At 38.5% G+C, this 23,915-nt stretch overlaps 1 protein-coding gene across 1 annotated transcript; it reads left to right on the top strand.

Annotated features, from left to right (window-relative positions):
• The first annotated feature begins 1,113 nt into the window (after nt 1-1,113).
• On the top strand, nt 1,114-23,807 carry Mpp1 (MAGUK p55 scaffold protein 1). Its single transcript, XM_077106811.1, has 12 exons — nt 1,114-1,341; nt 8,032-8,175; nt 8,524-8,602; nt 9,635-9,720; nt 12,214-12,282; nt 16,043-16,239; nt 17,645-17,751; nt 18,828-18,908; nt 20,046-20,126; nt 21,656-21,858; nt 22,097-22,171; nt 23,156-23,807. The coding sequence occupies exons 1-12, from the start codon at nt 1,240-1,242 to the stop codon at nt 23,330-23,332; spliced, it is 1,401 nt and encodes a 466-aa protein (XP_076962926.1). The 5' UTR covers nt 1,114-1,239; the 3' UTR covers nt 23,333-23,807.
• Nucleotides 23,808-23,915: the final 108 nt, after the last annotated feature.

Here is a 23,915-nt window from a genome sequence, read left to right as displayed (position 1 = left end):
AGGCTGGGGATGTGGCTGTGTGGCTGATTGTCCCTGGGTTCAAACTATGGTCCCCCTACTCCTCAAAAAAGACATATGGAAAAAAAAAGTGGTTATTGAGGCATCTTTGTGTTGTTCAAAATATTAAAGGAAATACATTTGAGTTTTCCGCAGTTAAGTAAATACAAATAGATTGTTAAAAATGACTTAAAAATGAAGTTGAGACATTGTTTCTATACCTAGTTTATTGTTTTTATTTAATAATGAGTTACATTGAATACTTTTTACCTGTAGTGAGTTTTCCCATTAACATGGTAAATTGAGGTTATATGTATATTCACACACACACACACACATACACACACACACATATTTTCTTCAGAAAGCCTTTCACCAGTGTGACTGCTGTTTTAGTTTCTCCTAGGCATTAGGATACAAAGGGATCCTCTTAAGATTCTTAAAGAATGTGTGCTTCCTCTGCTTTTTTTTTCCTTAAAAATTTTGTGGCATTCATATTTTATTTATCTTATTCACAAGATAAGTAAAACCGGTTTGTTCTTGAGGGTAATCAAATCTTTCATCACTGAACAGTATACAGCGATGAAAAAGACAAGTGTTTCAAGAGCACAGGAGCCTAAAGGCATTTTGTAATGTCCAAACGTTGAAGTACGCATTGGCCCTGTTGTACCCGCATCCATTTATCTGAACAGCCCGAAGTTTGTCAACCTCCTACATTCTTCAAGCTTCAATAAGCGGCTGATTACAGCTTCACGCGCTTTCCTGAATGTACAAATCGCTCCTTGGGATCACCTCTCCCAGGAGCTGGGGGTCTGAGACCTTGTGGCTCAGGTGGGTTAAAAAAGAGGATACATATATATTTCCTATTACTGCTGGGCAACGCACGGACTGCATGCTCAACCAGTGGGAGTTTGGGGGCCACTGCCCATTCTGGTCCTGCTTTGTCGTGGGAGACCTTGGGCATACAAGTACCTCCTTATGGCTTTTTTTGCGTTCTCCAGGGCCTGGGCGCCTCGGAGCCTCGGAGGCCAAGGCGTGGGAGGGCTTAGGGGCGGAGCGAAGGTGGGATTGGGCGGAGCGTGGGCGGAGCTCCTCATTTGCCCTCCCTGCTGTCAGCCGGCAGTGTGGTGAAGGGCGCAGTCGCGCCGCCGCGTCCCTGCCGCCTCCGCCACCCCGTAGGCCCCAGGTTCCCCACTACTGTCGTTGCCAGGTCCCACGTCCCGGTGTCCCCGCTTCTGTGAGATGACGCTCAAGTCGAGTGAGGGCGAGGGTGGGGGCAGTATGCGCACGGCACTGTCTGATCTCTACCTGGAGCACTTGCTGCAGAAGCGCAGCCGGCCGGAGGTGAGCGGGCCCCTCGGGTCCCCAGGGTGCGGGACTGCGGCTCGGCTTCAGGCCTGGACATCCGCCGCGGGATTTTCCCCACTTACATCCGTGTCTCTGTATGGTTTGATCTTGGGTGTCCTGGACCCTGGGTGGAGGCCTCAGCAGTCAGCAGGGTGGGGGAACCCAGAGAGTTCTTGGCCAGGTTCCTGCTGGGCTCAGGGTGCGGTGGATCCTTGCCCACAGCAGCCCTTCTAGGTGGAAATCAGGAGAGGCCGCAGCCAGGGCAGAGCAATTATTAAGGTCAAGGAAAACTTCCTCGTGGACGGAAATGAGTAACAGAAAGACTTAAAGGAACACATCCAAGAGTAGGTCTGCCAGGTCTTTGGAATGCTTGTGTTTGGGTCAACAGACATGCTTGTAAAAGCCAACTTCTAGCTCTAAAGAGCTCATTCAATGTTCCTTTGCATTTAGGCAGTCTCCTTCTGCTAGATGCAAATCAAATGGGGTGGCTTCTGGGTATGGATGGAACAAGGAATCATAACATTTTGAAGGTCATTCTGGCAATGATAGAACAGGGATGGCTGGTTAAAAAAAAAAAAAAAAAAAAGCTGTTAACCTCTGCTCTCCAAAAGGCCCTCAGAGGAGGTTGTATTTCTCTGTTGTGTAGCAGGTGTTCCCCAAACTCAGTAAGCCACAGCACTGAGCCACCTTCCCCTCCTGGACAGGACTGGAATCCTGCTCCTCACACTCTGTACTCACTTCATTTGAGAGATTTATGAAAGTGCTTTGGATACAGCAAAGCTGGCATTTGTAGTGGACCCATACAGATACTAAACAAACAATACCCATTGTCTAGACAGAATATTCAAAGATGAAGAAAAATGAAGCAGAAAAGGTGTCACAAGGAAGATGACTTTTTAGCAGAAACCTATTATGTGTTTTTCCCACATGTATTTATTTATATGAAGTAAAAAAAGAAAAATTGAAGAACAAGAAGACTCTGTATTACAAAAGTTATATTCTGGTTCCTTAATTCAGAGACTTTATTTCCTCTTCCTAATGTGTGGCATCACTTCCTCTCTCCCCAGCCAATTTTGGAAATAGTTATTTAATCTTGCCTTTCTGTACTCCACACCCAAAGTCTCTTTTTAGTAACACTGAAAGATTACAGTAATTCATTGCTCGGGGAAAACCTGTACATGAGTGAAAAGTCAACTGAATTTTTTCCTCCCATGCTGGCAATTCCTCAAGGCATTTTTGATTGTCACAACTAAGGGGGTATTATTTTTCACAGCAAAGAATTATAAGACCCAAAATATCAATAGTGCTGAGGGGAATATCTGTGTCTTATCTAGGGAGAACAAATGTGGTAGAAAACAACAGAAGTTATGTGATAAAACTTTTATCTACTTGGTCCTTAGTGATCATAATAAAACCAGATCCTATCTGCAAAGTATACTGTCTTTTCAGTCTTGAAAAAAAAAGTCTTAAAGATCCTGATAGTGAAGGTCAGGGAACAAGGTAGACTGACAGATCCTACCACATACGGGGAAAATTGGAGAGAGGAGTAAATAATTTGAAAATTTTATTTTCTAGTATTCATTCTGTGAAAACAAAAACGTGGAATGGAAATAGCCCCTTCTCAAATAAAACAATTAGATCCATGCAAAAGTTCTTTCTCAGAAAAAATAATAAATAATTAGGAGCAGACTCACTGATCATGCACCCCACAGACAGGCAAGGCAGCTTCCTGCCATGGCAAAATGTGCTGCATTGAGCAAGAACCCTTGTATCTTTGCACAGGCTGTTCCCTCTACTGGGAGTGCTTTTTGCCCATTCATCCTGGATAATGCAAAATCCAGGCTTCAGCGGTGCTGGGCACCCCTCACTGCTCTACAGAACTCTATGCCTCCTGCCTCCTTCAGAGGAAACATCTGCAGCAGGGTTCAAAGGGCAGAGACAGTTGCTCAAAGGAAGTTAGACTCAAAAAAGAAATTTAAAACAAACTTGGCTTGGGGTGGGTGGTGGTACAGTGAATAGAGCAGGGGCAACTAAAGTTGGATTCCTCATCCAGACAGTTGGCTTAAGAGCAAGTGACAGTTTACCAGTGACCATAGGATAGAACAAACATTTTTTCAGCCCACTGTTAGGTTCTTTGCCAGCTGCTTCCACATGGAGAATTAGAAGGCCCAGTCCAAGACAGCAAGGGGATATCATAGACAGCAGACTCTGGGGCTGCCCAACAACACCTGCCAGCCTGTCATACAGGCCTTGGGCCCAGGTGCCAGAAATATCCAGTCTTCATAGGGGCAATATCCTGTTACACTTTTGGAAAAAACAAGAGAAACTACGAAGAAACCAATAGTACTCCAAGGAATTAGAAAGACATTAACACTGTTTAACCACAAATGATAAGTACTGGGGAGAGAAGGAGGCCTAAGAGCCAGAATTTTCTGGCATGTACTATGTTAAAGTCATACATTAACTAGGTGCTTTGTTTCTCAAGCACTAAATTCATCTTAGTACACATACATCAGTCCAAAGACCAAGTGTCTAAAGATCCTTTTCCAATGTGCTTCATCTCTCCAGTGCAGTCTGTACACGTACAAATGCTTCTCCTTCCACTGAAGAAAAACAGGAAGCCTAAATACCACCATTCCACAAACAAGAACACATCTAGATACCTGGCCTGAGTTCCCACGATAACATTAAGCCAGTGCTGGATTTTGTGTGCAGTAACATCACTCATTAAATTAAATTCTTATTTCCACTTTGTGATCGATATTTGGAAGCATAAAATGCTTTAGAAAACTGTTTGAGCTTTCAGGGTTAGTAAGTCTCTGGCTCCAGGAATTAAACTATAAGCACAGACTTCAAAGTTTGTGAGGGTTCAAGGAGAGAATATGATGCAGGAACCCACCAAGCCAGGAATCACAGGTGAATCATTATAAATGCTTCATTAATGGTACATTCCAGGTATATGGTGAATTTCCAGAATTTGTGACCACCTGTGTATATACTATGGTTGCTAACATGCATAAATAATAGTTGCTGATTAACTGATAGAGTTCATTTGTAAGTTTGGTTTTTAGCTTTTTCAGCCCCACAATTACTATTGATAAGAAAATATAAGCCAGAATCCTTGATTCTGTTCCATTGACCTGTGTGTCTATACAATCTGGTCTTTACTGAACCATAGAAAAATCTTAAAACTGCAAACTAATTCTTCACTTTAGCTATTCACAGGCCTGTGGCTTTTTCTTCACATGGTTTTTAAAAGGTCAAGTCATCCAGAGGTACTTTTAGTGTAACTTACATGGATCAGGTGAGTGAAACCATCTGTGTATAAGGAAAATAACATTCCAGGTGCAAGGTTATTGCAGCTGACACCAGCCTCTGGACTAACCAGCAGTGCAGAACATGAGAACTGGGACAGGTGGAGAATTGGAGTTTCCTGATTTTTACTAAACAAAATAAAGACACACTGTCAAAATAAAACAGATTTATGGCCCATCACTTTACAACTTCTGCTTCCTTGGAACTTTATACATTTATTCCTTGATGTGTTGTTCAACCAGTGCAGATACTACCTCTTGGAACTCTCCATTTTTAAGGGTAGAAGATTACTGGCCCCTTCCCTTTATTTTTTTTATGATTTCTCCTCTTTATCATGTGTATGAATGTCTTAATATTTTCATGGTGCTGACATTTACGTAATCTGTTCTCTATAACTGTTTCAGGATTGAATTTAAAAAGGGAAAATCAGTAAACAGTGTTTATATTATTATACTTGATTGCCAACCCAACATCCCACTTCTCACCTACAGATCCCTGATCTTGTTTGGGATGTAAAGTATCCAACTAAATTCTTATTTTTCTAGTCCCTTTTGCACTGTAGGATGGTCCCCAGTGATTCAAAAGGAGATATCCACTGGGGAGGTTTTGGGATAGGTGCCACTGGCCTGGCCTTTCTTCTTTCTGTCTGTCTTGAAAGTGGAGCTGATGGCCAGAGTGGCAACTTTCCCATATGTATTTCCAACATCATACTACACTTTTTTTCTTTTTTTCCTTCTTTCTTTTTTTCCTTCTTTCTTTTTTTTTCTTTCTTTTTGTTACTGGGGATTGAACCCAGAGCCACACCAGCATTTTTTTATTTTATATTTTGAGACAGGGTCTCACTAAGTTGCTTAGGGACATGCTAACTTGCTGAGGCTGGCCTCAAACTTGTGGTCCACCTGCCTCAGCCTCCTGAACCACTAAGATTATAGGTGTGTGCCACCACACCCAACTTTTACTAATTTCTATCTAATGCAAACACAGTTCATAATCTGCGAAACAATTTTCTTCTCACACCATCCTGTAAGTACCCAATTCATTTCCTTAAAAGCAACCACCATTTCTTATGTCTCCTTTTAGAGTTGTCATTCATAAGTATATATGAATATATTCATTTTCACTTTTTATTCTGATGCTGGCATACTTTTTCTTACATTGTTTTTTTCAGTGTTACATGGTACCCCCCTCATATAGTGCTAAATGTATGATTGAGTCATGTACTGTAGAGTACCTTGGAGTTATGTGAAGTTCTGTGCTTCCAGCTAGCCTAAGTCAATTTTCAAATTTTGTTATGACAGCAATGCCATATGACTTTGTGTCATGTGAGGGTTTTTTTAAGTTGTAGTTACTAGATGAGGCAGTTTTTCTTTCTCAGTAACTTCCCTCATTTGAGGTCACCCAATAAGTAACACTATTTCAAACCTCACCATCTTATCAATGAGTTTCTACTTACCCCTTAGAAATAAAGCTGAAAATCAAAATTAAAAGGTTATATTTCACAAAGAGTACCCGTATGTTATGAGACATATGTTTATGCAAAAGCCTCTGCCTCAGATCTCCTTATCTCCCATCTTCCTGTCCTTTTTCCTCTGAGCTCATAAGTAGGATCCACTTTCAGTTTGTACCCACAAACTAAACTATCACATCTATGTCACTTTTGTAGCCCAGGCCTATTTCTCATTCTTTAGTAGGACATATTGTTTTTTCTTCTTTTATTTATTTGTTTATTTATTTTTGGTGCTGGATATTGAACCTAGCGCCTTGTGCATGTGAGGCCAACTGAGCTACATCCCCAACCCAGCCATATTGTCTTTGATTTAATATTTTATCTGCAGGTGGAAGTATAAACAGGGAAAATCACAAAGTACCATTGGATGAGTTTTAGCAAATGCTTTCTGTTAAATCCATCCCCCATTTTGATATAGAATATTACCAGCATTCTAATTCTGATGTTTCCTGGGTTTCTACTTGGTATCCTCTGTCTTTTTCATTTTAGCCATCCTAGTGGGGGTGTGGTATGCCATTGTAATTTTAACTTAATTTATATTCCCCTGATTACAGTGAAGGTGAACACTTTTTCATGTGTTTGTCAGCTGTTCATGTGTCTTATTCGATTAGAAGTCTGTTCATATCTCTTGCCCATCTTTTCATTTTGTTGTCATCTTATTATTGAATTATGTTGCCCATGCTGGTCTCCTGGCCTCAAGTGATCATCTTGCCTCAGCATCCCAGTAGCTGGGACTGCAGGTGTGCCATGCTGGGCTTTTCTTTGTCTTTTGAAGAGAGATTTTAGGCTTAATTAAATCAATTGCTTACATCTGTGATTATTGCCTCCCATGTCTTGTCCATGTAATACTTTGCCTACCTAAGTGGAGTTTTTGATGAACAGGCGCCTTAATCATAAACTCTTTTTATCTTTTTAGTTTTCATCTTATAGTTAGTACCTTTTATGTTATATATAAGACTTCCTTTTACCTACTTCACAATTAGGGAAATGTTTTCTTCTCAGAGCTTGATTGTTTTACCTTTCACATTTAGGTCTAAATCCATCTGTAATTGTATTTTGTCTGTAAAATTAGGAGGGGCCAATATTTATTTTTCTTTATGCTTATATGATTGACCCAGCACCATTTGTCATGCAGAAAAGAGACCAACTGAGGCTTGGACTCATTAATGACAATAATAGAATGGGAACAAACATTGTCATTTGTGTTCACTTTTCTCTCTGCACTTGTCCTTTTCTGCCTCTCCTGTCATGAATTAATTTAGATCCACTCTCAATGTTTGCTATGCAGTGTATGTACATGTGTATACCATATTGGAAAGCTAAACCTTGGGGCCTGAAGTGCTTCTGGATTCAGAAGTTGTTTTTTTTAACATATCAATAGAGTTTTGTTCATTTATTTATATGTGGTGCTGAGAATCAAACTCAGTGCCTCACACATGCTAGGCAAGTGCTGCACCACTGAGCCACAGCCCTACCTGAATATATTCAGAAGTTTTTGAAAAATATATATCCATATCCATATATAACATGGATATATGGATATATATATTTATATATATAATATATATAAATATATATATATTATATATTTATATATATATTAATACCCCCAGCAAGGTCTATGGGAGCACCCTGTAAATCAAACATGTTAATATGTCTATAGCAGTCTAGTTAAACATGTATGTTCATTTGGATAAATCAAGCTTACAAACAGCTTCTCATTGATTCAAGTGAGATTGGATGCTAAACTTAAGAAACAACTGAGTTTTCAGAGCCTTTTGGATTTTAGGATTGTGGATTATGGACTGAGCATATGGGCCTTTGCTCCTTACTTCATGCACTACTCTGTTGTTTTGATTTTATAGACTGTGTCAAACCAGTTGAATGCTGTAACTGAGGATATGTACACCAATGGGTCTGCTGCCCCAGGTAGCCCTGCCCAGGCCAAGGGACAAGAGGTGCGGAAAGTGCGTCTCATACAGTTTGAGAAGGTCACAGAGGAGCCCATGGTAATCTGTTATCATATTATCACCTGCTACTTACTCTCCACTGTATGTCACTGGGCCGCAAGAGTTAAGGCAGCCAAGAAAAATGTGGGAAAAACTCCTCAGAAAAGGAAAAAAAAGAGTTATTGCATAAGGCTACTCATGAAGTTAGGAAACCAGCCAACTCCACTATTGTGTCTCATTGTCCCCATCTAAAGCTTCTCTCAAAGTAGGCTTTCTGCCCATTCTAGTAGAGGACTGTTCTGGGTATAAATGGGAAAAAATTTCCTAAAAAATTGCCTTAAGATGTTTTAAAGATAGCATCATAGACAGCTTAAAATGAAGTTGACTGTGTCATTTCCTATATTTCAGGGGATCACTCTAAAGCTGAATGAAAAGCAGTCTTGCACTGTTGCCAGAATCCTTCATGGAGGCATGATTCATAGACAAGGTACTTTGTGGGGTCCTTGGTCACGTTTTGAGCCAGAATTAATCATTTATTCCCTGTTCAGTGGTATGGGACATGAAGCCTATAATCTTCAAAAATGATAACATTTTTGTGACTGTGCCAAGAAAATTTTTCTGGCTTAATAACTAGTTCTTTAGAAAATCTTAGTATGAATTGCCCACTGCCACCATTTCTCCCTCTGAGCCTTCTGATGCATGTTTTTATATTTGATATTTTCCCAGGTAGTTAACATTTAAGCCATTACTATATGCCACTCATTGTTTTATGATTTGAATATACAGCAGTGAAGAAAACAGATCATCTCTATTCTCCTGCAGTTAACAGTTTAACTGAGAAAGCAGATGTTAAATAAATAATAATTAAGTATTGTGTTTCCTTAAGATTAAAGTGCATTCAATTTTCAGATACATCATTTGGTAAAACCAACCTCAGGGACTGATGAAAGAACAGAATAATATGCTAAAATACAGCACATTTTCAGCAGCTAATGGTAACCTCTATTTGGCCATCTGATCCATACCATACTTTGAATACTGCCTGGAAGTTTCCTATCTAATGAACAATTAGCCTTTTCTGTTTACTGAGCTTTGTTTTTTATCCAGGGTGACACCAATATAGATAACTACTCTTCACATAGATGGACTTTTAACTAAACAATAAGTTTTTTTTGCCTTGCTTTGTTATTCTTTTTAGTATATGCATGTGTGTCAGGGCCTCCTGAAGTCAGTAGCCATTATAGTTCCAGGAATTTGAGAACAAGGTGCTTTTATTCAGCTCTTGAAAGACTTAGGTCAAGGAGAATAAGATAGTCTTGAATTGTTAAGCAACCTGATACATCCCTTGGGGATTCAATAGGACATCTCTCATGGTTGGAAGTTTTTAATCCTGAGTATTTTACACATTCTACTTTAAAACATGCTCTAGATAATGAGTTCTCTTTTTGTTATCTTGAATTGTATTGACAGATGTTGTTTGAAACTCTATTATGTGCATTGATTGTATGTTTCATGGCAGGCTCTCTTCATGTGGGAGATGAGATCCTAGAAATCAATGGCACAAATGTGACTAATCACTCAGTAGATCAGCTGCAAAAGGCAATGGTAGGTATTTTTTGTGCTAGATGAAGATTTTTCATGGTCTTCATGAAGTGTTGAAGCATACTGATATCAGTACACCTCATTTCTCTGCCAGAATCTCTGTACCTTATTGAGGAAGCTATTATCTTTTCCAATCTTTGTTCTTACAAGAAATGACATTTCTCTGCTACCATTTAGTAAAAACTCTAAAGCAGCGCAAATAACCAAGAGCATCAATCTGGTATGATGGAAAGAACATTGCACTTTAATGGCAGCTCTGAATCCCAACCTTAGTTTTTTCTGGCTCTGTGACTTTGAGAAAGTGAATGAACTTTTCTAAAGTCTTCATTTCCTCGTCTGCAAAACAAGGAAACAAAGATCCATTATGAAGAGAGAAAGGAATATTATAAATATAATATTATAAAGTTGAGAGCTGGGGTTGTGGCTCAGTGGTAGAGTGCTTGCCTAGAACATGTGAGACACTGGGTTCGATTCTCAGCACCACATAAAAATAAATAAATAAATTAAAGATATTATGTCCATCTATAACTAAAAAAAAGAAAAATTGAGCATGATGTTTATATTCAGCACTTATTATATGCAGCATTGTACTTGATGTTTGCTCACCATCATGTTTGCTCCTCCTGATTTTTTGCTATCTTTCTCTATTCTTCCTTAGGCCTCTAATAACTACATCAGTTGGGCTCCAATGGGCTCAGCAAAGAGTTAGACAATAAGAGAGAAAGGAATATTATAAATAATTAGGGTACTTATATCTCCACCTATTCCCTATGAGACCATTTTGGTGAAAGCCTCTTCTCTCCTGTATGTACAGCTTTTTCTACTCTGGACTTCTATGAAATTTTTTTATGTTTCATATATAAATAAGTTCATTTGTTGTTTATATATATATATATTTATATTTTGATTTTTACAGAACAGAATCCCTTGGTGAAAATATAGAATCAAATAGTATGAATGTAATGTCCTCCTAGTTCATTCAGGATAGCTATTATTATTTGCATCCATTGAATTATAGCAATTTCATTCCCACCAGGAGTATATGAGAGTCTTTTATCCCCAAATTCTTGCCAGAATTACATATTAACATTTCTTTTTAATTTTAACTTCTGTCTCCATTACCAGGAGGACATTATGTGGAAGTAGAGATCAAATGATAGTTACCAAAAGCTGGGTTTGGAGAGGATAATGAGGAGAAGTTGTTCAAAGAATACAAAATTCCAGGTAGACAGGAAGAATTAATTCAAGAGATATACTGTACAACATGGTGACTATAGTTAATAACAATGAATCATATTCTTGAAAATTTCTGAGAGTAGATTTTAAGTATTCTCACCCCTCAAAAAAGTTTAAGAGGTAATGTGTGTGTTAATTCACCCTATTCTTTCTACAATCTATACATATTTCAAAATAACATGCTGTATATGATAAGTATGTAAGTATGATTTTTGTCAAATTGAAAGAAAGTGAGAAAAAGAAACAGATATTCAATGTCAGTCATGATAACAACTTATAACTTAAAGAAACCATGAACTACTGTCCATCTATTGGATTGACAGAAATGAAAAAGAAATGTCTAATATGTAATTCTGGCAAGAATTTGATGGATAAAGGACTCTCATATCCTCCTTGTGGGAATGGAATTGTTATAATCTTTTAGAAAAGTAATCTGAGGACAGCTATTAAAACTCAAAATGTTGGGCCGGGGTTGTGGCTCAGTGGTAGAGTGCTCACCTAGCACGTGCAAAGCCTTGGGTTCAATCCTCAGCACCACATATAAATAAATAAATTAAATAAAGGTATTGTGTCCAATTACAACTAAAAATAAATATTAAAAACTCAAAATGTTCATACCATTTTATTCTACATTTCCACCAAGGGATTCTGTTCCATAAAAATCAAAATATCAATATCTAAGCATATATGTTCAAGAATGTCTGATGTGGTAGATTATATGAAAAAGCTGGTAACAATCTGCTTGCTTACTGATGGGAGTGAAAACTGCATAAACTGTGATGCATCTCAAATGTGGAATGCTACAGAGCCATGAAAAATAATGAGGGCCTCCTGCAGTCACCTAAAAGTATATTCCTGAAGTGATGCCAGAATAAAGCAAGTTATAGAATAATGTGTGTATATGAATGTAAATATTTGTAATGCTATCATCATTGGTGTAGGGAAAGATGTGGCTATATGTGTGCCAGAACTCATTTTAGGAATTTCCAGGGATCCCTTGATAGTCAGGACAGCAGGGAAAGTCATCAGCTTTTTCTTCATTACTGTTTGTATGTCTTCTTATTGTCATGCTGATTTATGGGGTACATGACACTTTTTTTTGTTACAGGAGGACTTGTCCTGGAAAAATCTCAAAATGTAGTAGAAGTATAGCTGTTGGTGGAAAATCCTGAGGCTTTGAGAGGGAAAATAAATTTATAGAACCCAGAATCATGCAAGTCAGTTACCCTTACAATTTTATTTTTATTTACTTTTTAATAGAAAGAAACTAAAGGAATGATCTCATTAAAAGTAATTCCCAATCAGCAAAGTCGTCTTCCTGCACTACAGGTAGGTGGCACCATTTTCTCTGTTGAAAGTTTGATTGTGATATGATTTTAACTTTTTTTTTTTTTTTTTTTTGGTACTGGGGATTGAACCCAGGAGTGCTTAACCACTTTCCCCAACCCTTTTTTATATTTTATTTTGAGATGGGGTCTTTCTAAGTTGCTTAGATCCTTGCTAACTTGCTGAAACTGGCCTGGAACTCAATCCTCCTACCTCAGCCTCCCAAGTTGCTGGGATTATAGGTGTGCACTACCACACCTGGTGTGATTCTAACTTAAAGGTCTAAATATCTCAAAAGTGTTAAGCTGCTTGTCTGAAGCTCTGTAAACTAAAATACATGAGCTCATTTACTTTTCCTGGAGGCAGAAGACAGTGATGACAGTAGTAGAATATCAACCAGGCAGTGGCATGATCACAGCCTTACTCATGATCTTTTGTTGCCAGTGATCATTTATACAAGGAACACTACAAATACAATTGAACATGTGAAAAAATAATCATTTTATCTGTCATCAAAGAAATGCAAATTAAAATTTGTGTGAAATGCCAGGTTTCACCAAGGCAATTGGAACATAAATATTTTTAAAAATAGTAATCATGAAGCCCAGTGGTTAATAGTATCAAAGTAAAGGAGGAAATTCTTTTGAGCACTTATAAAAATTTGAATCTATTGTGTACAAATCACTGTGCTAGAATATGGGGTTGATATGAAGAGAAAATTTCTAAGAGAGTAGATTTTATTTTATTTAATTTTTTTATTTGTTCTAATTAGTTATACATGACAGTAGAATGTATTTTTAATTTTTTTAGTTATACATGGACACAATATCTTTATTTTATTTATTTATATGTGGTGCTGAGTATTGAACCCAGTGCCTCACACATGTGAGGCAAGAGCTCTACCACTGAGCCACAACCCCAGCCCTCTTATCACATGCATCATATACAACCATAATAGTGGGATCCTAAATGGAACAAGTTATATTTATTCTATGTGTATATAATATGTCAAAATGCACTCCACTGTCATATATAACTAGAAAGAACAAATTAAAAAAGAAAAGCAATTCTAAAATTTCTGTTGCAAATTACATATAATATGATAGTATAATCATCTTTTAAGTGAATTTATTTATTTAAAAAATTTATAGTTATAGGTGGACAGCATGCCTTTATTTGTTTGTTTATTTATTTAGAGAGAGAGAGAATTTTTAATATTCATATATTTATTTTTTAGTTTTCGGTGGACACAACATCTATGTTTGTATGTGGTGCTGAGGATCGAACCCGGGCCTCACGCATGCCAGGCGAGCGCGCTACCGCTTGAGCCACATCCCCAGCCCAGCATGCCTTTATTTAACTTATTTTTATGTGGTCCTGAGGATCAAACCCACTGCCTCACTCATGCTAGGCAAGTGCTGTGCCACTGAGCCACATCCCCAGCCCAAGGTCAATTTACTTTTAACTGAAGCTTTGACATATGTGGGCATTATATAGAACACAGTGCACATATCACAAGTGTAAAATTGGCTGAGCACAAGTTGTATCAACACCCACCTCAAGAGATAGAATCTGCCCAGCAGCTACTGAGCTTCATGCCTCTTATCTCAAGGCTAACTACAACTGTGACTTCTAACACCAGAGACAGGTTTTGACCCTTTTTCAAATTTATATAAATTGAACTATATAGTAATAATTATTTTGTCTCATTTTTTCACTCAATGTCATGTTTGTGGGGGTCATCTAAGTTGCTTGTAGCAACATATGATTTATCCTCATTAATTCATTGTATGAATATACTACAATTATTCATCTATTGGCATTTTTGTTCTTATCTTATGAAGTTCTGCCATGAGCCTTCTTGGGCATATGTTTTGGTGCACACATCTATGCCTTTCTGTTGGGGTAGAATTGCTGTGTTGTAGGGTACAAGTACATTCATCTTTAGATTATATTGACACATAGTTGTCCAGAGTTATAATAATTTATATTCACAATTGCACTTGGATGACATTTCTAGTTGTTCCACATCCTCATTAAGACTTAGAATTATCTGGCTTTGTTTTTTTTTTTTTTTTCCCCCGTTTGGCCATTCTGGTAGTGGTAGTATCACTTTTTATTTCAATTTGTATTTCTCTAATAACTAAGGAGGATAAGCTCCTTTTTATATGACAGTTTTTTTCACTCACATATCCTCTTTTGAAAGGTACCACTTAAAGTCTTCTTCATACCAATTTGAAGGAGTCCCTTGTTTATTCTGTGTAAGAATCCTGTGTAATATATATCCCAAACATGTTCTCTTCTTGTGTGGCTTGTTTTCTTACTTTCTTCGTGGTGCTATTACTTACTAGAAACCCTCACTGCCACTTTTTTTCTTCTATGATTAGCCATTTTTATGTCTTATTTTAAAATATTTTGATTACAACAAGTTCAAGAAGATATTCTCCTGTTTTCTTCTAAAACCCATCTAGCATTAATTTTTGTGTAGTATGTTATAAGGAAAGAGGTAAAAAGTCTAGTTTTTCCATGTGGATATCAATGGAGTTGGAATTATTTATTGAAACAATTGTCCTGTTTCTATTATATGCACCATTACTTTTTTCATAAATCATGTTGTAGGTCTATTTGGAACTCTATTATTTTCTGTTGGACTGTTTGTTTACCCCTGCATTAAATTCACGTATTATATTGGGGAGACGACACATCTTCACAATATCCTATAGAAGTGGTAAGAGCAGGCATCTTTGTTTATTTCTCAAGCAAGATATGTTAAAATCTGAAATAAAACCATTAGCAAATCAAATCATAATAAATCACAAGCAATCAAATAGGCTCTAATTTCAGGTGGTTGTGTTAGTCTTATAAATGGGTTAGGAAGTACCATCATTTTCAATTATTTGTATTTGTATGAGACTACCCTTATTTCTTCAAATACTATTTGAAGAACTTACCAAAGAAGTCATCAGGTGAGTGTGTACATGCTAGCATGTTTGGGGACAGGTGAGCAGAATTTTTAATAATGGATTTGAGTTCAAAGGATAGATTTATCAGTTCATACTTTCAATTTCCTGTTATGTCACTTTTGGTAAATTGCGTTTTGCAAGGAATTTTTGTCAAATATATTAGTGCAAAATTGTTCATAATATCCTCTAATAACCTTTTTAATATCTCTAGGATCTCTACTGGTAAGTTGTATCTCGTCTATTATATGAATTTCATTAATATTTTGGAATAATCAATTTTGCCACAGTTGATCTTCTCAATGCTATTTTCCATTTAATTTCTTTTTTGCTCTTCATTATTTCTTTTCTTCTTTCATTGGGTTGGATCATTTTTGTTTAATGATATTCTCAGTTAACATCATTATCAGCAGCATTTTCAATGGCATGTAATACTCTTCTAAAAATTGATTTTTACAGTTACTTGGTAATACATTTATTAGATAACCATATTTAACTAGTTCCCTATTCTTGGAAAATTAGGTTGTTTCCAATACTTCACTCTTAAAAATAATTCTGTGATGAGTGTGCTCATCCATACAACATTACTAAGAGTGCTGGTTTGTATCAGATAAATGCATAACCCTGTGGGACCAGAGTGTATCAACATTTGAAAACTTGGAACACATTCATATTACTAGACTGTCTTCTAGAAATGTTGTTCATTCCCTATTTACATACAGCAGAAATTTCTGCATACATGCTCTGATGCTGGTGTTTCTTGTTGGGTTGCCACCTGCAATTTCCTTTGACCTTTTTTTCAGATGTTCATGAGAGCACAGTTTGACTATGATCCCAAAAAGGACAATCTGATCCCTTGCAAGGAGGCGGGACTAAAATTTGTCACAGGGGACATTATCCAGATCATCAACAAGGATGATAGCAACTGGTGGCAGGGACGGGTTGAAGGTTCCTCCAAGGAGTCAGCAGGGTTGATCCCTTCCCCTGAGTTGCAGGAATGGTGAGCCAATTTTGTGCAGGTGGGCTTTACAGATGGAAAGGGCATCTGCCTGCCACAAATAATTGCTTAGATTTAAAAATCTGTTGTGCTGTGTAGAGTTTCTGTTCTGAAAAGACCTACTAGCTTCTCTGAAATAATGTGTGGAGGGGGGCATAATGAGCTCATAGGCTTGACTAACAGGTCATTCATTACAGGTAAAGGAGCTCTCCTTGAATGATTGTCCCACAGTAACAAAGTCCTCCCTTGTCTCCTGCCTCCCATATACCCCTCTGTGTAATTTGTGGGAAGACTTCTGAGTTCTACAGTAAACAGTTTCATTTTAAGTATATGTTCTTTATGTAGATTACTGGTACATAGAAAAAATAATTCCTGTCCGTGAGTCAGACTGCTCACATAGTGCTAGGTTATACCACATATAGAACGATCCACATCCATTGTCAACCCGCCTTTGCCTCTGCAAAATAAGTCCAGTTTAAAGATTACAATGCTAAGAGGTGGTTGTTTCATTACCAGTCTCTGAGTTTTAAGCCAGAGTTTGGGTTGACCTTGTCTCCAGTGATGATACAGTGGAAGGGAAGTTATAAACATGGCACTAAACCACAGGATGTGCTTTGTAGAAATAAACAGCATTAAAGCAACAGAAGAAATGCAGTGCAAAACCTGGATGATATTGGTCAAAGCCTGGAGCAGGAACAAATGTGTCTTCTAGGCACTTTTTGGAGTTAATACCTCACTAAGAACATTACAAGATCAGGAGCAGCAGAAGGCTGAGGAAGACCCAGGAGAATATGAGATAAAACTGTGGGCTACAATTTATTAATGAGGCATGAAATCAATTTAGTGAACTGCAACAACTATTCCTTTTTATATGATATTAAATAGAAATATTAGTATATTACACATAAAAGGTATTGTTTCATGAAGCTGTTGTTTTGATTGTGTATGTAGTATGTATGCATGTGTATATTTTATTTACAAATGCATGTATGTGTAATATAGGGTTACAGTGGGCAGTTTATTTCTTATAGTGAGGTGGATGCTGGGCCTAAAGCCCTGCCTGATGCCACTCACACTAATGCAGGGATGGCCACCCATGGTTCACATCAGAGGTGGAAAGAACCCAGCCAAAATAGTCAGGCTGCCTTAAGGGGAGCATGTGGTAGAAGTTCATTTCCTCTTGGAAACATTTCCACATAAAAATTCCTGAGAGGATAGGGAATGGAGTAGGTGAGCCCTGGGGGGCCATTGCTACATAAAGTTTTTTAGCCAGTACAAAGTAAAGGAAGTGAATCAGTTTGGAAGTTTAGTATAGAAAGAATAGTGTGTGTGTGTGTGGGGGGGTCACTCAGTCCTAAGGGTTTTACACTGAGGATCCATTGACCCTTTGGTCATTTGTTCCTGCTAGGCGAGTGGCAAGTGTGGTTCAATCTGCTCCAAGTGAAGCCCCAAGCTGCAGTCCCTTTGGGAAGAAGAAGAAGTACAAAGACAAGTATCTTGCCAAGCACAGCTCAAGTAAGCTTTCCAAACTGCCTCACTCCATGGTCCTGGCTGCACTAGGGTGTTTCCCAGGCTCTTTAGGCAGCAGAAAAAAGGAGATGTTGCAGTGTGCAGTGGAATATACATTAAACTGAAAGTACGCCATTTCTTCTGGTTTTCTCTTACTCATTTCATCTTCGCAAGCTCATCGAAATCAGGCAGACAATGATAATAGATATAAAAGAACACTAGTGTTTTCCCTCACCTGCTCATTGCCCCAGGTAATGAATTGAACAGATTTGTAGCTTTTCTGTTTACACTTCACTCATGGCATCAACACCTTCAGCAATGTCTGAGAATCCCCAGAATATAGCCTTTTTTCCTGAGAACTAATTTTGGCTTTTTTTTTTAACCTATCATGGTTGGAAATATAACAAGGTCATCCCTTAGTATTTATGGGGGATTGGTTTGGGCACCCCCACAGAAACCAAAGTTCTCTGATGCCTAAGTTCCCTTACATAAAAGCGGTGTTGTGTTTGCATAGAACCTATGCAATCCTCCCATATACATTATATTAAGTCATGTCTAGATTTCTTGTAATACCTAATATAATATAAATGGTATGAAAATAGATGCATACTGTATTGTTTAGGGAATAATCACAAGAGGCTGTAAGTGTTCAATACAGACACATTGTTTCCAGTATTTTCAGTCTGTAGTTGGTTGATGCCAATGATGCACAACCCATGAAGATGGAGGACCAACTGTATATTTAGATAATAAATGGATTCAAGCAAACTGCTGATAAGAAATAAGTAGTAGTCTAAAAACATTTACCTACCATTTATTAAAGGTGTCTATTCTGTGTTAGGATACTCCCATCAGAACAATCCATAGAACCTGAAGCAGATATGGTCAGGGCATCAATTTTGGGGAGGCAGAGGGATGGAGAGTTGGAATAAGAGCTTCCATCTCTCTGAGCTAACCTTTCTAGTTGGCTTTCCTGACCCCTTCTCCAATACAGATGTTCCTCCCCACCAACCTCCTTGGCCTCATCTCTTTCCTTGCTTGTCAGCTATGGAAATGAATCTTGCTTGGTTTTTTGTCTCTAGTTTTTGACCAGTTGGATGTTGTTTCCTATGAGGAAGTTGTTCGTCTCCCCGCCTTCAAGAGGAAGACCCTGGTGCTGATCGGTATCTTCTCATTGCCCTGCACTGCTTTGCTTGCTCAGGAGCACATTTCTCTTATTTCCCTGCCTACTTTATGTACCCACCCCAAAAAAGGCAGTGAGGAAGAAATGGAGTGAGGTCTCTTGGGTTCTCCATATAGGGAAGGTATAAAGAACTTTTTGGGTCCTCAAAAATACTCCATCTGGGTCCACCTCACAAGTGAAAGTAAACCTTACAAGTTGGCTTATGTTCATTTGTTTTTACTATTTAAAACCGATTCTTTTAGATTGGGTTTGTTCCTAAACTTCTTTGTCCATCCATCTGGCAGGCAGTAGTGGTGCACCAGTGATACACTTTTTTGGTTAAATGACTGTTATAGCACTTTGATAGCATAGTGGGGGCCCTTAAATTTCTCTGAGGTGTGTAGTCATCCACATAAGCCCTGGGAGCTCCCTTGTCTCAAGTGACTCTGAATCAAAACAGAATGAGCCCTTACTCCAAACCCAGGTATGAGGGCCTGGGTAGATGACCTTCCTATTCTTACAGTTGAAACATTAATTGGTTAGAGGATCTGTATTAGAATTCTGGTGAAATTCTCAGTAAAACCACTGGCTTAAAATCCATTCCATTAATTTTGGAAAACTCAGGAAAGTAAATACACTTATAAAAATAAACAGAAAAACTCACATTAGTTGGTTCCTCTGCGGAACCATGTTCTGAGTCCTCCCCCAAATGACATGAAACCTCTTTGTGGTCTCAAATTTTCTAACAGCTCAAAGACACTGAGCCCAGCCCACATGGAACATCAACTCATTTTTCACTTGCTGGCAATTTTTTTGGCTGGGGGAAGGGTACTGGGGATTGAACCCAGGGGCACTTAATCACTGAGCTCCATCCCCAGCCCTTTTCATTTTTTTATTTTGAAAGAGGGTCTCACTTAGTTGCTTAGGACCTTGCAAAGTTGCTGAGGCTGGCCTCCTACTTGGCATCCCTTGCCTCAGTCTCCCAAGTTGCTGGAATTACAGGTGTGCACCACTGCACCTAACACCTGTTGGCAATTTTGAGCACTGAGAGATGAAAATCCATGTCCCATCCTCATTCCCATCCCAGCTTTTGTCTTAGGGGGAAAGTGATGGAAGCCTTTCTTCTTTCTCCATGCAGGAGCCAGTGGGGTAGGTCGCAGCCACATTAAGAATGCCCTGCTAAGCCAGAATCCAGAGAAGTTTGTGTACCCTGCCCCATGTAAGTAGCTCTTGGGCATCTTGAAGGGAAGCAAAAGCCTGAAGGACAGGTATCTGTATTGCATATTATCACATTTAACACAGCTCTCTGAAATGCTTTGCAGCCATTTTTGTTATTTTTTGATTATAAAAACTAAAAATTTGGAGACAAAAACTTGTACCTGCAATTGCTGCAGCTCACAAACATAAATTGTTTTCTTATTGTTCTATTTTATATAACAGAAGCTGAGGTCAACATTTTTATTCTGCTTTAAAAAATTAATCAAGAATTAAATTTATATGTATTACTTTTTTCATTTTACTATATAAACAATTTCTCATGGTCCTCTAATTCACTTTGAGAACTATTTCATAGTCAATTGATGTACTATAATTTGTATAATTTACTTGATTATGTCACTGTAGTTTGACATTTAGACTGCCTCTAATTCTCATGAAATGTCTTCTGAGTCACTTATAAAACAACTTTTACCTGACATTATCTTCATTTTCTAACTCTCTTCTCACTATTGTTTGACATTTAGGCTGCCTCTAATTCTCATGAAATGTCTTCTGAATCAAAGCAGTGTTTAGGATACACCTGAACAATCATGGTAGCAGTCTTAGATATGGAGAATAGGGCCAGCAGTCAAATGCACAGAGAACTCTATCATATCAAGAAGTGAAGCTACACAGTACAGTTGTGTATATTCCCAGAAAGAGATACTGCTTAGAAAACCATATTGTGAATCTGATTTTTTTTCCATCATTTATGTCTCCCTTTTGCCTTTTTACTCATGAATCAATGAGTGGTCCAGAGGGAGACTCATTCTGGTGACATATTCAGAACACAAAGCAGATGGCCCTGGGTCAAGGAGTGAGTGGAACAAGTCTGGAAGTAGAAATAATCATTATGGGCTCCTTATACGTTTGAGTGAGAAGGGAGTTAAGAGTTGTTTTGCTTAATGGAAAGAGTTTTTAAGAAGTTGTGGGTTGAGAGGAAGGAGCCAGTTGAGAGAGAAAAGGGGGATGGTGTGGAAGGCAAAGGAGATGTTCAATGAAGATGGAAAGGAGTGGTTGGGAGGTTGTTTGAAGCTACAATATCTGAAGCATGTTTTACTTATTAGAAAATTTATATTAGTAATAGATGTCTCTCTTAATCACATTTTAACTTTTTAACAATGTGAGTTTAAACCAACCTGAAGTGCTCTTCTTTCCAGGTCATAAAAGAGTATATTTCCAAGAAATCCTGACCAGAGCCCATAGATCCATATTTAAAACATTTTCATTTGCCATTTCTTCATTTTCAAGTTTCAGTATCCCTGGATTTGGTCATTTGAGATATGTAAATTTATATAGGGAAAATGAAAGAAAAATTTTTCATTAGGATTTGCCTTTTAAAAATCAAATATGCTATAGGCAGATGGGGTGATTCCTGGTCTGCACTGCCTTCTAGCTCAGGCAGAGTTTCTATACAGACATGATAGGCCAAGCCATTAAGAAATGGCAAGGACCCAGAGCTCATCAGGGATTTTTGGTCCTTGCACACAGATACAACAAGGCCACCAAGGAAGAGTGAGGAAGATGGAAAAGAGTACCACTTCATTTCAACAGAGGAGATGACAAGAAACATCTCTGCCAATGAGTTCTTGGAGTTTGGCAGCTACCAGGGCAACATGTTTGGAACCAAATTTGAAACAGTGCATCAGATTCATAAGCAGGACAAGATTGCCATCCTTGACATTGAGCCCCAGGTAGGTAGCCATAGAAACTCAAGAGTGATGGGTTTAGTCATGCAAGGGATGAATACGGGGATGATGAAAAACATTGTTCCTGGAAATCTTCTGGGAGCTGAGTTGCTTCATATACTTTAAGTGGGGTCAGCCTGGAACAAGACTAGTAGTACTAGAAATGATAGAAAATAATATTGGGGTTGCTTATGAAAAGGAATCCACTGACAGCTTTTTTCTTTCCTTTTCCTCTTCTTTCTAGACCCTGAAGATTGTTCGAACAGCAGAACTTTCACCTTTCATTGTGTTCATTGCACCTACTGACCAGGGTGCTCAGGTGGGAAGAGGTTGTTCAATATTGGTAGGGTTCAGTCTGGGTAGTTCTATTCATTAGGCCACAACTCAGGTGACAGAGGCAAATGAGATAGGGTCATTGTTGTTGAGACATATGGATGAGTGGCAGGTCCTGACATTGGTGTGGTATGAGCTTTGGTAGGGCAAGCAGAGGGAGCTGTGAAGAATATAAGTGGTACCGAACCTATCCTGGGGTACAGTATGGCCATGGGGAAAGAGAGGCCTATGAGAATGTTTCCCTTTGCTTATAGAATTTTGTCAAACTTTTCATTTTTTGCCAATTGAATAGAGGTAGAAATGTATTTCATACTTTTTATCTGGCCACATCCTTAGCTCATTTACCCACTGGGTTATTGGCCTTTTTCTTACCATTTCCAGGAACTCTATATTAGGGTTATTGGTCCTTTGTGATAACAGTCACATTCATTTGCACTTTTCTGTAGTTTAATGACCAGTGTTTTCATGGTGATTTGATCTGGGACCAAAAAAAAAAAAAGCCCTATGATTTTAGGACACATTTATCTTTGCCCTGGGATTACAACTCTTAGTTGTTGCTGAAATGGCTCTGCAGCACACTAAAGGGCATTAACTGGGAGATGTTGATGAAGTCCATGCTATGGAACAGCTACTATTGATCTTCCAGAGGGCTTTGATTATTTATAATCAGAGTTACCTTGAGATCCTGTGAGATGTGCAAGTGTTCTTAATTGACTGCCTCAGGCAATTAATATCTTCTGAGTTTGAGCCTTCACATAGTTGGATAGGGAGAACTGGGGTTATAGCTCACTGGTAAAGTGCTTGCTTAGCATGCAGAAAGTCCGGGGTTCAACCCCCAGCATCATGCCAAAAACAAAACAAAAACAGGTGATAGGGAACTGGACAATACTAACAGAAATCAATGCCTGCTTAAAACCTCACCTTTGCCTGAGCCCGGGATGCTTCAGCCATTACTCTTTGTTGTTTACAGACGGAAGCCCTCCAGCAGCTACAGAAGGATTCTGAGGCCATCCGAAGCCAGTATGCTCACTATTTTGATCTCTCATTGGTCAATAATGACGTTGATGAAACCCTTAAGAAACTGCAAGAAGCCTTTGACCAGGCATGCAGTTCTCCACAATGGGTGCCTGTCTCCTGGGTTTACTAAGCTTGCAAAACAGGGAGGACCCACTGTATGCCTCTCCCCAGCAGCTGGGACTCCCATTCCCCTTGCTTTAAGACAAGCAGGGCTGCTTCAACTAGTTCTGTGTTCGCTTCCAGCTCTCTGCAATTGTCCTAAATAAGCCAATAAAATCCACTGCTCTTGCTCAGGTTCCTGAAGGGCTAGGGTTTGGATAGATGGGGTCCTATTGATCTGGATTTCAAAAGGATCTCTGGAATTGGGAGTAAGAAGTATCATCAAAATGCAAGTGCTAAGCAAAGATGATTCACTAATAGCAACAGACCCTGTCCTCTTAAGTCTGAGCTCCTTCACCTTCAAATACACTAGGCATCTTTTCTTTTTAGAGAAAATATCTTCTGCAACTATTTCTAAAATGCCAAAAATGAAAGAGCTGTACAAAACAATGTCTGCTCTAGGAGAATCCTCAAAAGCAATAAAAATATTGCTGTTAAAATGCCAATGATCTCTCTGAATTTTCCATTTGCATCACAGACCTCTTAGAAAGGGAAGTATCTCCAGCTTCGTTTCAACTCCTAGGCAATTTTATCAACGTAAGATGCCTCTCACG

Source organism: Callospermophilus lateralis, chromosome X (assembly GCF_048772815.1).
Source record: "Callospermophilus lateralis isolate mCalLat2 chromosome X, mCalLat2.hap1, whole genome shotgun sequence".
Classification (NCBI taxonomy): Eukaryota; Metazoa; Chordata; class Mammalia; order Rodentia; family Sciuridae; genus Callospermophilus; species Callospermophilus lateralis.
Note: the sequence above shows the minus strand (reverse complement) of the source record. Positions and strands in the feature narration are given on the sequence as shown.